This window comes from Elaeis guineensis, chromosome 15 (genome assembly GCF_000442705.2).
Source record: "Elaeis guineensis isolate ETL-2024a chromosome 15, EG11, whole genome shotgun sequence".
Classification (NCBI taxonomy): Eukaryota; Viridiplantae; Streptophyta; class Magnoliopsida; order Arecales; family Arecaceae; genus Elaeis; species Elaeis guineensis.
Window position 1 is genome coordinate 60,509,893 of NC_026007.2, and position 16,576 is coordinate 60,526,468.

General features: G+C 34.0%; 1 protein-coding gene across 5 annotated transcripts in view; it reads left to right on the forward strand.

Moving 5' to 3' along the window:
- The first annotated feature begins 353 nt into the window (after positions 1-353).
- LOC105058117 (protein VERNALIZATION 1) overlaps positions 354-16,576 on the forward strand; it is a 48,904-nt gene continuing 32,681 nt past the window's right edge. For 2 of the 5 annotated variants that reach the window (XR_012137138.1, XM_073249222.1), the window contains exon 1: positions 354-731. Coding sequence is in view for 4 of the 5 variants with exons in the window: in XM_073249222.1 (XP_073105323.1) it covers positions 547-731 (185 nt within the window). In the remaining variant the exon portion in view is untranslated. Of the gene's footprint in view, positions 732-13,178; positions 13,197-13,233; positions 13,320-16,576 lie in introns of those variants that run through there. The other 3 variants (XM_073249220.1, XM_010940915.4, XM_073249219.1) reach the window with 3 other exon arrangements.

A 16,576-nucleotide genomic window follows, 5' to 3' on the forward strand; every position in this document is an offset into this window, starting at 1 on the left:
TTCTCACTTCACCTGGGAAGTGGGACCCAGCGTAATAGCGAGATGGGGGTGGGGGGGACGGGGGGTGTGTGGAGATGGTGCGGCTTTCGTGGTAAGTGGGCGAGAAAAGAGTTGGTGGGGCCCCGGCTCGCGGCATACAAATGAGCGCGCGATGTGGCGCATCCAATCAGTACGGAGGGGGACGTGCGCTCGACTCGGTGGCCGTCGGGGGCGGCAAAGATGACCGCACAGTGTCAGCCAATGGGAATTTGAAAAGTGTCCTTCCGGATTCCACTAACCAATCAAAAATCGACAACGAAATGCCAAAAGCCGAAACAATCCTGCCTCCTCCGATCTAAGCCCCTGCCTCTCCCCTTACCCCGGTTATTTATTTCCCAAACAAGCACACGAGCGCACAGGGGAGAGGGCGAGCGTCTCTGTCCGTCCTCTGCAGTTGCTCGCCCCTCTCCTTATTTCGGACCCCGTCTTTCTCCGCGGGGATAAGAATTTTGGCTTGTTTTCTTTGGATCCATCGATCGATATAACGAGATAGAGAAGGAATCAAGGATGGGGAGAGGGAGGGTGCAGCTGAAGAGGATCGAGAACGAGATAAACAGGCAGGTGACGTTCTCGAAACGCCGGTCGGGGCTGCTGAAGAAGGCGCACGAGATCTCGGTGCTCTGTGACGCCGAGGTCGCCGTCGTCGTCTTCTCTACCAAGGGCAAGCTCTACGAGTACTCCACCGACTCCAGGTACACGTCCCTCGAGATCTTTCCCCCACGACCCATCTCTTCTTGTTTTTTATTCGATGTTGAATGCTAATATTGCTTCCACTTGCCTGCTTCTCGTTCTTGATGTTTTATGTCTGATGATGAGAGAATAGGTACAGAAATGAAGGAAAGAGAAGAATTTTTAGTTGCGATTTTTTTTTTTTTTTTGCTCTTCCGTTTTTGTGTAGAAATTTGAGGCTTTCGAGGAAAATAAGTAATGGATGAAATCTGTTTCTCTTTTAAGGAATCAACGATCAGTTCGATCGCGTTTGATCTTCGTAGTTGATTAAAAAATAAGCAAGAGAAAAAAAAAGTGGGGGGGGGGATGGTAGATTTCTAAGACGTCATTTTCACTTTTTTTTTTAATGAATAATTTCTGCGCTTTGGAAAGAAATAGTAGTCATATATGTAATGATTCTTTAGAGGTGCAAGAAATGATTTATCGGCTATTTATTTTCCTTCTGGTTGCTGGTGATGGTACGATAACTGCTACAGTTCTCCATCTCTATTGGCTCTGTTTTGCTCAGTTAATTTCACATAACGGATATTTTTGGTCAGCTCCTGTTAGCACAGGACGCTAGCCCTGTTGCAGTTCCGAGCAAGTGGAGAAGTCTTGCTTCCTGCTGCTTGTACTTAGGTGAATAGTAGGATAGGCTCTTAATGAAGAGCCATGTGATTTTCAGATGGATTGCTATGGTGTTTTGGTCCTTTGATTCTCGTTTCACAGTTGATACAAGTTCTGATACTTCTCTTCCGGAGGTTGTATTGTTTCTGTATGCGTCTAACTAATGCATGGGGTCTGTATTATTGTTCTCTGTGAACTGTTTCCGCTTTTATATGCTCGTCTGATGATTCAAGATGTCTGGTTCTTGTCTTCTTGATCTTGGACGGTTGGATATGGCGATTGAAGTATTTTTTTTTTTCTTTTTGCTTTCTTGTCCATACTTCTATAAGCATGGTTCAAAGTTGGTGGCTGGAACTTGTTAATGGTGAGGGATATGGTTGTAGAATTATCCTTCATAATAGGCTATTCAGCTCATGACTGTGTTTACTTGTATTGGTGGCTCTGCAGCCAAGAAGTGCTCCTTCGAAACCTCTTAGTTCTTCCTTTACCATTCTTTTATTTTCCTGCTTGTCCTTTTGTCAACTTGCTTCTCGAGTCATTTTCAGATCACTGGGGCTTCATTTCTTGACACCCGCTCACTCCCAAAAATTAGATTTGACATAAGTTAGAGAACGCCTGTCAAAATGAAATCTTTGCAAGTGCATAGAGATCGGCATGTGCCAACTTCACGTACATCTTGCTTTCTAGTTTTATGATTCATGTAGTTTCTTACTGTTGAAATAACTGTTCTCATGACTTCCAATCCGTTCTTGAACCATAGCCTTTTGCGGTCACTACAAAAAATTCAGTATTTTAGAGATGAAATATTTGGTCACAAAATTATTTACTCTAAAAATTTTAGTGACTAATAATATTTCATCTCTAGATGGTCAATAAAGGCCTTGTGGCTAAAAGTTTTAGTGATCAAAACATAAAGTTGCCAAGAAAACTATTACGTTTAGTAACGAAACATAAATGGCCGTTAAAGGTAAATATTAATGATAATTTTATTTGAAACAACAGATTGAGAAATCATCATTAAAAGTTTAAAAATAATGTTGCCTACTACTTAACTGTCATGACAATATTAGTTTCTAATATGAAGCATGATTTATTATATATTTATTTAAATTTTTTTATACATTACACAATATACTTATTTCAAATATATTATGATATTTCATATTTTAATAATTAATTATTTTTAAAAAAATAATCCTCCTTTTTAATGAAAATAAAAATAAATAAATTTATTTTTTTAGTTATAATATTCTTAAAACCTCTTATTTGTTTAAATGTATCAATAATCTTAACACATTTGCATTATCATATATATATATATATATATATATATTAAAGTCCTTTAAAAGTATATAATTCATGATTTTTTTTATTCATGCTTTAAGTAAAAAGTAATATATTTAATACATAATATTTTTAATACTTTATATTATATATTTTATTTAAGTAATTTTAATTCTTTTATATACTTTTAAGGTAAATCAAGTTGGATCATGTTATGCCTCGAACCCAATATTCGGGTCGGATACGTAATGGCCGCACACTCCTTAGAGCAAGCCTTAAAGAATATGCAAGGCTAAAAGTAATTCATTACAGTCTCAACATCTATAATATCTGATTCCAATAATAATTAGTAAAACTTATATAATTACAAATAAAATTTTTTCAATTCTCTGATCAGGTATCATGACACTCTATTTATATATCTGCGAGCACCCACAAATTCAAACCATAGCCAACTATGAGCATTCTGTAACTCTGAGAAGAAAAAAGAAAAATGAAGGGATGTAAGCTTTACAGCCCAGTAAAAATTCTCATATCGCACCAATATAATAATATAATCTGAAAATAAGAATAAGCAATAAAACATAAAATCTCATGTTCAATATCTAGAATACTGCAAACATCTATAAATTATTTATCTTGTCAAAAAAGATGCATCATCATATGTTAATAAGTGAAATACTTTTGTTCAACAATTGTTTCATGTCTTATCTATCATTTCTCTTTTCATTATCACATAATTTTTAACCTTTTTTTTCTGGCTCTGGACTAACCAAGTTTATACCTCAGTCATCATCGAAATCAATTTTCACTTAAAAACCTTTCAAGGCTGTCCCAGGATGAGTTTCTGGCCGGCTGTCCCACGTATGAAAGTCCGTAAGAGGCTGTCCCAGGCATAAGCTCCTGGCGGGCTGTCCCAGACATGAGCTCCTGGCTGGTTGATCCATCTATAAGCCAGTGGGGGCTGTCCTAGGCATAAGCTCCTGACGGACTGTCCTAGGTATAAGCTCCTGATGGACTGTTCCACATGACAAGGCTAGTCAATACTATATCTCTCTTTTCATTTAATCATTATGTATTGATTTCATCAAATCAATTCTGACTTATATTATGATCAATTTAGATATATCATATCCATATAATCATGCCATCAATCTCTGATACATATATATTGACATAACATACTCATGCTCAAAATCAAATAACTGTATCTCAGGTATAATAAATTCATTGATCTCAAATCCGACGATGCAAAATCAATGCAAGACTAACATTTAAATAGCATATATATAATGGTGATCATGTACAGGGATTCTTACCTTTATCAATGACTAATCTAAGTACAGAAATCAATGTTCTTCTTTGATTTATAAATTTTACAAATAAGATATTTCACTCGACATCTTATGCAGACAATCTTATCTCTTCATAACCCTGATCAAATATAAAAATCATATATGGAGAAATTATCGATAATTGATCCTAATAACACAAATCCAGGACCTCTCCTAGGATTAACCAAAATTGAAATTGATCTAGATATCTGGACCCTCCATTGGTCCATAAGACTTCTAGAGAAAGAAAATCCATGAAGAGAAAAAATTCTAGAGAGAAAAAATTCTAGAGATAGAAAATAGAGAGAGAATCTTCGTATCCTTCAAATGAGGCAATCATGGTCGAGATCATCAGAGGTCCTATCAAGATAACTCAATATGGATTAATCATGATCGATGCTATCAATTTTGAATAAGGATCGGACCAGGATTCAATCTATTGTACGAATTTTGGAGCAATCTCAAATCATCATATTATCATCTCAAATTTATCCTAGGATCCATGATGAAATCAGAGAGAGAGAGAATGACCCTAGAGAGATAAAATCCATAGAGAGAGAAAGAAAAGATCTAGAGAGAGAAAATAGAGAGAGAAATTGGAGAGAGAAAGGTAGAGAGAGGAGAGAGGAAAGAGAGAGAGAGGAGGGAGAGGAGAGAGAAAATTCTCTTATTCTTTTTTTTCTATATATTTTTCTTTTTCTTTTTCTTCTTCTTTCTTTTTTTTTCTTTTCTTCTTTCTCTTCCCGATCGAACAGAGGATGGACCAAGGGGGACTCGATGGCTTGGCTCCAATGAGGAGCGGCAGCTTGGTCAGATGTCTGACAGTGACGGTCAACGACGGTGAGGCAAGGGATGGCTGGCGGCAAGGTTCGACCGGTAAGAAATAAAAAAAAATCAAAAAAATAGGGTACCGTCATTTTTTTTATTTTTCGATCATTGGTCGGTCACCTGCGACCAATACCTTCATGAAAGAGAGATAAAGGGACGAGGGTCCTATCCTAGGGGTGAGACACCGCAACCGACGGCGTCGGTGGCCGAAAAAGAAAGGAAGGTGGCCCGATCGAACAGGGGCTCACTCTTTTCATGGATTTTTTGGCGATCCCGATGGCCGGTGAGGGTCTAAAGCCATGGAAAGAAAGGAAAGAGGGAGAAGAAGAAGAATTGAAGCTTTATCTGAGCTTCGGTGGCCTCTCCAACCTTCGATTTCTGACAAACACGAGAAGAGGATGTCGCAACTTCCATGGAGAAAAGAGGAGGAATCGAGCTCAACGATCACCGTGGAAGCTCTTGAGAGAGGGGGGAGGCTTGTTTATAAGGCGTTCTAGAGCTTCAGTGGTCTTAGGACTCTTTTTCGTCCGGGATTCATCAGAGAAGAAGATTTTTCATTTTTTATTTTTTATTTTTTGTATGGGCTTTGGTCTTTTATATAGGCTTGGTCCAAAGCTCAAATGGGCCGGGTGTCACATTCTCCCCTCTTCAAATAATTTCATCCTCGAAATTAAGTTATGTCATTTGAGATACATATTTCAAAGTATACATTCTTCATATCATTCTCAAGCTTTTAATAGTCTGTTTTACATAATATTTGTTTCACAAGATTTTGATATAATAAAATTATGTGAGGTCTCAAACTCATTCTCTTCATACTGATTTTTTTTTTTGAAGAACAATAACATTTTGATCTTGTATTAAAATATCCTAGTTTTTTATCTAATACATTCCACTCAAAGTTCATAATTGTCTCAGACTACCTATGATGTAAAAATAAAAAAAGGTCGAACATTGGACACTCTTCATAATCATCGATTTCTTTCTTCTCTTGACCTTTCAATTAATTTAATAGATAGACTTTCATCTTAAAAAAATATCAATCTTCTATGTCAGTTCGAGTAACAATATTAAATTTAAAAAAATATGAGATCTGTGTCAAGACATTCTAGGTTTGAACTAATAACAGAACTATCAAGCTGTTAATAATAAACTTGAGATATCTAAAATTTTTTGGCATTATCTACAATGAAGCAACCTACTAACAAAAATTATCCGGCTATGATCAGATTAGATCAAAATCAATAGCATTCTTTCATTATCAATAAAATCCTTCCTTATTTGCAACTAATATATTCCATCATAATATCTTTTGAATCAAAAAATTAATATTTTTAATCAATTTAATCCATCATGCTTTTGCTACGTACTCTGATCTTAATTTATCAAATTATATAGGTTTATCAAAAGATAAGAATATCTTTGTATGTTAGATCAATCAAAGATAGATCCAACTTTCAAATTTTTATATAGATCTTAGAGCAAAACTTTTAAGTTTCTTTATTTTTACTATCCCTTGGGCATAGCACATCAAAATACAATCTTGATCCACTTAGAAAAGTAAACTTTTGACTTGAAATTCAATGCAACTTGAAAGATAAAAAAATCAGATCCAAATATGATATTTTGAATAACCAAAGATTTTATCAAGATGTGTATCATATATTCTCATAATAAAATTCAAATATATTTTTCATCTAAATTGAGTCTCATATATGATCTCTTATAGATTCAATACTCAAAAATATTTCTCTCTCATATGATGAAATTTCTTCTTAGACCACATCCTAACTAACTTCTTTTCGATAAATTTAAAATTTGTAATACTCAGATAATTAATATCAGAATCAGAAAAGTTATCATGATCTCCACCCATATGAGTTTAGCATTTCAAAATCGAGTATACCCAACATAACATATCAAGACCTCTCACTTCATTCTAAGGTCAACACTTCTCATACTCAGGTCAATCGTATTAATTGAAATCTAAGATATAACTCATCAATTCTATTATAGATATCATATACCTCTTATATATAAATTTCATCACAGTATTTATTGATTCGAAATTTAAATATTGAATCCTTTCTTTTATGTCTATCATATTCCTTATGATCATAATCTAAGTTCAAATAGCACTAAAGTCACAATTCTGAATAATTATAACCTTAATACCACTTAAGTCATATTCTCTAGTGATCATAACTTAAACTCTAATATCATTTTATCACATTCTCAATGATCATAACCTTAAACTCTGATATTATCTATCATACTCTATTGATTATAATCCTAGAGTTTTGATATCACTTATGTCACAATCCCTAGTGACTTTAAATCTGAGCTCTAGTATTATTCTGTCATATTCTAACCACTTGTATCATAGTCCTCAAATAATCATAATTTAAGCTCTGATATCACTCTGTTATATCCTATTGATCATACATAAAGTTTTAATATCACTTCATAATCTCAGTGATCTTAAACCTAAGCTTTAATATTATTCTATCATATCCTAATTACTTATATCCTAGTTTCCAAATGATCATAACCTAGGCTTTGATACTATTCTGTCACATCCTAATCATTTATATCATAATTCTCAAATGATCATAACCTAAGCTCTAATACCATTCTGTCATGCCCTGAACCTAATATTTAGGTCGGATACATGATGGCCGCACACTCCTTAGAACAAGCCTTAAAGAATATGTAAGGCCAAAAGTAATTCATTACAATCTCAACATCCATAATATCTGATTTCAATAATAATTAGTAAAATTTATATAATTATAAATAATTTTTTTTCAATCCTCTGATCAGGTATCATGATACTCTATCTATATATCTGCTCACCCGCAAATCCAAACCATAGCCAACCATGAGCATTCTGTAACTCTGAGAAGAAAAAAGATAAATGAAAGGATGTGAGCTTTACAGTCCAGTAAAAATTTTTATATTACACCAATATAATAATATAATTTAAAAATAAGAATAAACAATAAAATATAAAATCTTATATTCAATATCCAGAATACTGCAAATATCTATGAATTATCTATCTTGTCAAAAGAGATGCATCACCATATGTTAATAGGTGAAATACTTTTGTTCAACAATTATTTCATGTCTTATCTTTCATTTCTCTTTTCATTATCACATAATTTTTAATCTTTTTTTTCTGACTCTGGACTAACCAAGTCTATACCTCAGTCATCATTCGAATCAATTTTTACTTAAAAGCCTTTCAAGGCTGTCTCAGGATGAGCTCCTGGCTGGTTGTCCTACGTACGAAAGTCCGTGAGAAGTTGTCCCAAACAAGCTCCTGGCGGACTGTCCCATGCATGAGCTCCTGGCCGGCTGATCCACCTATAAGCCAGTGGGGACTGTCCCAGGCATAAGCTCCTGACGGGCTGTCCTAGGCATAAGCTCCTGGTGGGCTATTCCACATGACAAGGCTAGTCCATACCATATCTCTCTTTTTCATTTAATCATTATGTATTGATTTCATCAAATCAATTCCAACTTACATTATGATCAATTTAGATATGTCATATCCATATAATCATGCTATCAATCTCTAATACATATATATTGACATAACATACTCATGCTCAAAATCAAATAACAGTATCTCAGATATAATAAATTCATCGATCTTCAATCTGACGATGGAAAACCAATGATGCAAGACCAACAGTAAAATAGCATATATATAATGGTGATCATGTACAGGAATTCTTACCTTTACCGATGACTGATCCAAGTACAGAAATCAATATTCTTCTTTGATTTATGAATTTTGCAAATAAGATATTTCACTCGACATCTTATGCAGATAATTTTATCTCTTCATGATCCTGATCAAATATAAAAATTATATATGGAGAAATTATCAATAATTGATCCTAATAACACAAATCCAGGACCTCTCCTAGGATTAACCAAAATTGATATTTATCTAAATATCTGGACCCTCCATTGGTCCATAAGACTTTTAGAGAAAGAAAATCTATGAAGAGAGAGAAAATTCTAGAAAGAGAATTTTAGAGATAGAAAATAGAGAGAATCTTTGTATCCTTCAGATGAGGCAATCATGGTCGAGATCATTAGAGGTCCTATCAGGGTGACTCAATATGGATTAAACATGATCGATGTTATCAATTTCGAATAAAGATCGGATCGAAATTCAATCTACTGCACGAATTTTGGAGCAATCTCAGGTGGTCATATTTTTATCTCAAGTTTATCCTAGGATCCATGATGAAATCAGAGAGAGAGAATGACCCTAGAGAGACAAAATCCATAAAGAGAGAGAAAATAGAGAGAGAAAATAGAGAGAGAATTTAGAGAGAGAAATTGGAGAGAGAAAGGTAGAGAGGAGAGAGGAAAGAGAGAGAAAGGAGGGAGAGGAGAGAGAAAAAATTCTCTCATTCTTTTTTTTCTATTTTTCTCTTTTTCTTTTTCTTTTTCTTTTTCTTCTTTCTTTCTTTTTCTTTTCTTCTTTCTCTTCCTGGCCGAACAGAGGATGGACCAAGGGGGACTTGGTGGCTTGGCTTCGGTGAGGGGCGGCGGCTTGGCCGGATGTCCGGCAGTGACGGTCGACGATGGTGAGGCAAGGGATGGCTGGCGGCAAGGTTCGGACAATAAGAAATCAAGAAAAATAAAAAAAATAGGGTACTGCCGTTTTTCTTTTATTTTTCGATCATTGGTCGGTCACCGACGGCCAATACCTTCAGGAAAGAGAGATAAAGGGATGAGGGTCCTATCCTAAGGGTGAGACGCCGCAATCGACGGTGCTGGTGGCCGGAAAAGAAAGGAAGGTGGCCCGGCCGAATAGGAGTTCATCCTCTTCATGGATTTTCTGACGATTCCAATAATCGGTGAGGGTCTAAAGCCATAGGGAGAAAAGAAAGAGGGAGACGAAAAAAAATTGAAGCCTTACCTGAGCTCCGGTGGCCTCTCCGACCTCCGATTTTCGATGAACATGAGAAGAGGATGCCGCGGCTTCCACGGAGAAAAGAGGAGAAATCAAGAACAACGATCGCCGTGGAGGCTCTTGAGGGAAGGGGGAGGCTTGTTTATAGGGGGTCCTAGAGCTCTAGTGTTCTTAGGACTCTTTTCCGTCTGGGATTCATCGGAGAAGAAGACTCCCCACGGTTCTTAAGGGAGGGGGGAGGCTTGTTTATAGGGGGTCCTAGAGCTCCAGTGATCCTAGGACTTTTTTCCGTCCGGGATTCATCAGAGAAGAAGACTCCCATTGGAGTCTTCTTCCCATTTCCTTTTTTTTTTTTGTATGGGCTTTGGTCTTTTATATGGGCTTGGTCCAAGGCCCAAGTGGGCCGGGTGTCCTAGATCAATGGTCCAAATTCTTATCTTAATTGAGTCTCCATACAAGTTTTCATTAATTATATCTTAGACCATTACCTAGTTATGGTGCATTGTCTGCAATCTTGATAATAGATTTCATATTAAAAATTATTTTCTTCTAATTGTTAAACTGTCTCAACTCATGTAACTTGTTTATTAGTTGAAAATAATATATTTAACCTATTAAAAAATTTCAGGCAAAAGCATAAAATATAATCAATTTCATAAAATTTATTATTCCTCCAATAAGTATTAAACATTTTTTTTTCACAAAAGTAGATAAAATATATTATGCACTCTCCTATATTAATGAATTATTTATAATATATTTTAATTACTTGAAAGTTGTATATAAACTATTATGAAATAATTTAGAAGTATCAAATTGAATCCAACCTACACTTTTCCAACATTTACATGATTAGAGTGATTGTGAAATAACTTTTAATAACACTCCTGACTAACCACTGCAATAGATGTTATATATCTTTTGGGCAATAGCGTTAAGCACAGTATATGGATTCATGTTGGTCATGAATGGTGCATTGCTTACAATCTTGATAGTAGATTTCATATTAAAAATTATTTTCTTCTAATTGTTAAACTATCTCGACTCATATAATTTGTTTATTAAATAGATCAAATCAAATTAAATTGAAAATAATATATTTAGTCTATTAAAAATTTCAGATAAAAGCATAATATATAATCAATTTCATGAAATTTATTATCCCTCTAATAAGTATTAAACATTCTTTTTTCACAAAAGTAGATAAAATATATTATGTACCTTCCTTTATTAATGAATTATTTATAATGTCTTTAATTACTTAAAAGTTTCTAATGTATATAAAACTATTATGAAATAAATTAAAAGTCCCAAATCGAATCCAACCTACACTTTTTCAACATTTAACTGATTAGAGTGATCATGAGATAACATTGAGTAACACTTTTGACTTCCCACTATAACAGATGTTATATATCTTTTGGGCAATAGCTTTAAGCATGGTATTTAGATTCATGTTGGTCTGGAAAAACAAACTGGTAAGAGCAAGGACAAAGAAGAAGATTAACTCTAGAATTAGGGTACAAAGAAATGATGAGGATAAAAAAAGAAAACAAATCTAATTTAAAAAAGGCTAATGTACTATAACAAGGTGTGCTCAGGAAAGATCCTTATTGCGAAAACTCAAGGTGATCCAATTGCACTTCTTATTTTGATAAACAATTCATGCAATGGGTATACTGTTGCCACCTTTTATGGTCAAAGAGGTATAATTGGGCTGTGCTTTAAATAAACATATGGGTCAATCTTGATATGTTTTATAAATTTCAGTAGTTTGATGCATTTGAAAAACTCATCAAGTGTCTAATCGAAATCATTTGGTGTTAGATATATCTCATCATGTTTCTAATCTTTGCTTGAATTTTCATGATTTGGATTGGTTTTAACAATATACCAACAAAAAATTAAGGTCCATGCTTTATTTTAGTGATTAGCACATGAATTGTTAAAATGCTATTATATTTTGATTGTTTTGCTGATGATATTGTCGTCTCGCTGTTGATGTATAAGGTTTTAGTGACGATATAATGTATAAGATTTTCTCTCAAGAAGATTGACATGTGTCTTACTTCAGCAAATATTCGAATGGAAGCCACCTCAATTACTCTATCCACGATGTAAAGTTTTATATTATTTTTCAAGCTTTACAACATTGGAAGATGTACCTCCAACAATGTGACTTTTTGTTCTATTCCGACCATGAGGCATTGTCCGTCCTTCAATCATCGCTTTAGTCACCAATATAGAAGATAGGCTATATTTCTTTAAAGGTTCAACTTTGTGATCAAGTGCAAGTCTAGCATGTTGAACCCTATGGCTGCCAACATATTCTATTTAGTAAATTCTGATCTTCCTTTGATCATGGTGATAATCCTAACTTTGTAATCCCAAATTATTTCATGAGAAAGATCATCCAAGTACTGCACTCTGAAGGTGCTAGAAGGACAACCCAGCAACCCAACATTCTTAGATGTTGCAAGCTGAGTTGATGGTCTCCCTTTCTTTGTTAGATAAACACAAGGCTTTGAACTTTTATGTTGTACATATGAGATCAATATCTCTAGCTCCAAAGTGGTTTCCAATAGATGGTATCACGTCATTTATTGTCCAGTATGAAACATATCCACTGTGCATATGTAAAGTAGACTATTTTGATGATTGTGAAAATTGCTACTTCAATCCATCATTGAATACTACACATAATAGCAACCATATGAGTGTGATATCCAATCTTACTCGTAGTTGTGAACAACTTTTTAGTGTCCAGAACAATCCCTCCCTGCAGAATAAAAATCCATCCACTTGGTCATTCTACCAATAGTGACACTTTTGAACTATTTTCTCGTTCATACATGTCACAACCCTCTAACTTTGATGTCCATATATAGAAGATATACTCATGATATGTCTTAAAATAATATGTCTAATATACCCAATAGCTTTCGGGGCATTACACTATTTTTAACAATCAAACCTTTTGTGGATTGGTTCTCTCAATTCCTTTTCTTATGCCATATTGAAGGCCTATTCTTCTATTTATTAATATGATTTTCATCATTTATTTTTGTTTAAACTTGATTATTTTCTTAGATCAAACATAGATTGCCCAAATATATATATATATATATATATATATATATATATATATATATATATATATATATATATATATATATATATATATTCATTTATGAGCAACTGTTGACATATCAGTTTGTCCATGACACCTAATTTTCTTTCATTCTTCCCTTTGAATGTTAACATGTTTTCCTCATATTTGTTTTGCACATATCCCTTTGATCACCTATTTCATCATTTATTCTTCTTTAAGGGACTATTCTCTTAATGTTTTCTCTTTTTTGAGGCAATTTTACCATAACCTGAGATGTTTTGTTAGCAGGTGTTTGGCCTTCTAAATTTCATGAATCCTATATATGGTATGCTCTTACCTATTATTCGCTCATTTTCTCCTCGCTATTATGACATCGGATGGCTCTATCTTATTTTCAGTCAAAAAGTCTGATTATACCATGGTCTGTTATTCCATCCTGTATTATCCGGTATGTGGGATATCATATTGTACCAATTTCGTACTAATATATTGTCTCGTTTCGTATCGAACCACATACCGATATTGTAATAAGATGGTACTGATATGGAATCTAGTACGGAGATGGTGAATTTTGGATTATACTATCCTCTTATTTTCTTCAAATTCTTCTCATGTTTACCTTTTGTTACTAGTTTATTTTGTTTTCCCTTTTCCTCTATGCATACTTTGCCAACTTATCAGTATAAGTTCTTTCATAAATTATTTTTTTTTACAACATTTGATCCATCTGCTTTTTGTCAAAAATTTTAATGTTAAAAGTTTTCTAAGTCAAAAACTTTTAAAGCTCTTTGATCTAGCCATAGGCATAAGATTCTCATATCTTAAAAGTCAAAGCATTTGTTTGTTGTTAAATTTCCATGATTTCGTCAAATGTCATTCTTGGACATGGCTTATGAGTTTGTAAAGTTTCATAAATTATTTGTGGAGGGAAATTAATGAGTGCTGAATGAAATTTGATCTTTTCTCATGTTTGCTTTTGATGCACTTGATCTAGAAGGATCACCGGACCCGCTATAGATCCCTCTTGTCACTTTAGTTAGATCTAGAAAGGATCTAGCAGCATAACCTGCAACATCTAGAACTCCATCATGAACTAGAACTTTAAGAAGTTGTAACATTCCAATATAGGAGGAATTTAGTGATGTGATAGAGATAAAGTTGGATAAATTGAGATCTAACTCTATGATAAATTTTATCTCCATATAAAATTTTTAATATTTAGGAAAACTTCTTTCTCTTTTAACTAGAAAAGGAATCTGACTTAGATTTTGAAAGGGTAAACCTTAGTAGTATAAAAAAGGCTTTGTACAACGAATTTGTGCTTATTGATTGGAAGAAAGTAAATGGAGTTTTACCTACTTTTCACCTAATTCCTCTTTTACTGAAAAGAAGAATTCAGCATGGATTTGGAAAATTGAATCTCACTAACAATTTTTGAGGAATGAAGAAAAGCTTGGAGCCCTTTCACCACTTTAATATTTTGTTATTGGAGTCTAGTTTAAAGAGGTTTGAGTTGCATAGCTTGAAGGTCCTATTGGATCAAGTTGGTATTGGAGTCTAGTTTTCTATCACTATATAGCCTTAGTGTATAGTTCAAACTCACATGCAGTAAAAGCAAATGAGAGAAAAGCTTTCAATAGTCAAGGTAAACCAAAGAATAAAAGTAAGGACGGCATCTACCTTGGCAAATGATTTTGTGAAAAATCATTTCAGCCAACTGGAGAATATCACTCAACTCACAAAGCTCATGACCCAACTGATGCCTACAACTATAGAACCTAGTAATCCTTTCACAAAGCCTTCTCCAGCATCTGGTGATGACAATGATTCTTTCAATAAAGGGGAGTATTGGTCTACGACTTTAGTATAGCAAGGGCAAAATTTTTCCAAAAGGGGGAGTCCTGATCTAGGAGGATCATCAAACATGCTATAGATCACTCTAGTCATTTTGGATAGGTCTAGATTGGGTTTAGGAGCAAAATTGACCTCATCCAAAGCTTGATCATTAAGGTTTTAGAAAGGTATAACTTCCTAAACCTCGAGGATTTAAATGACATGATAAGAGAAAAGTTAATATAGGAGTTGAAAACTCGTTTTAAGATCAGGTTTGTCCAAATGTAGAATTTTTTTACTATCTTCTACCTTGAGGAATCCGACCTAGATTCTGAATTGGTGAATTTCACTAATACAAAACGAGGCCTTATGAAGTTTACTTTCTACCCAATTTTCCTTTTCATCTAAAAGAGAAATTCAATCCAGATTTGGAGACTTAAACCTCACTAATATAAATAGAGAACCTATTTAATAGTTATGAGGAATAAGAAAAAGCAAAATGATCTAGAGCATTATTTGTAGCATTATTATTTTATTATTATTTTTGTGAGGTTCAAGTTGAGTGGATTGAAGGAGCCGCTCCCTACTCTCTCTCAATGGATCATCATCCGTATCTTTATATGCCTTGCTCTATGAAGATAATTCAAAATATCATTCTGTGAATATTAACTGCTATCATGCATCCAATTTCAACTTAATTTAGATGCTTATGGATTGGCACTTGATGCCATACGTGATCAATCTTTGTAAATTGACTTTTGTAAAATATCATTTTTTTGTAGATTCTAGATTATCATAGTGTGAAGAATCATGGAGGATGATTTCAATTTAACAGTTATTCCTAGTGCTTATCTCTATGATGGTTTCTGATTATATTTAAGGAGCCATTCAATTAAACTTGACTAGTGATGTCATATGTTTAAGCTTAGAATCTTGAGAGACCATGATTCCAAGTAACTACAATACTTGAGTAAATCAAGTTGCCATGAATCAACTAGCTGTGAATTTCATTATGATGAAAAAAGAGGAATAAACTAGACAATAAATTTTCTATAAATGATGATAATATGGAAATTAAGATATGACCAAGGTTTCAAATACTATTGGAATGGGATAGTATAAATGGTACCATATCATTTTATCAAGTTATTGCACCAATGCAAAATGTTTGGTAACTAGTACCATACCATTTAGCAAGCAAAAGATATATGGTCTAGTATTGATATTTGAAACCTCAAATATGATCTTCTAGATGCATTTGACTATGATCTTCCTAAAATAAGTGATTCAACTACCACGTAGCTTTGCATAGGAGTTTGGAAAAGGGTTACAACTTTTAGAAATGGTTGGGCTGAACCAATACTCTCAAGCCTGGACCATCCAGTTGAACATACTTTGGCTTGGTTTTGTACCATCACTTAGCAGGATTCTTTATGGTATACATCATGAAACTAACATCAAAAGAGATCTCCTTTATTTATTACTTCTATTGTTCATGCATCTAGGATTTTTATTCGAGCACAAGGAGGGCAAGGGCCTACCCATGTTTCTTTAAGAGAATCAAATCAAACTATTTAGAGAGGGGTAGTTTAGAAGAAGAAAGATGACATAAGATTGAAAAGGGAGATGGAATGCAGAAAATAAGAAGCAAGAATTTGTTATTTACGTTGATGAGGATTGAAGGATTAAATCCATTCCTTAGGTTTTGGATTGATCATAGTTATTCTTCAAAAGGTCCACATGTCAAGTTGCCAGCTAGTGAGGGAGATAAGGCTATTGTAATTCTCAACTAATGCAGGAAGTATTGTCACACTAAATAGTAGATAACTAATAAATTTGCATCAATTTTGGCCCTGATAGGCATAGAAGGAT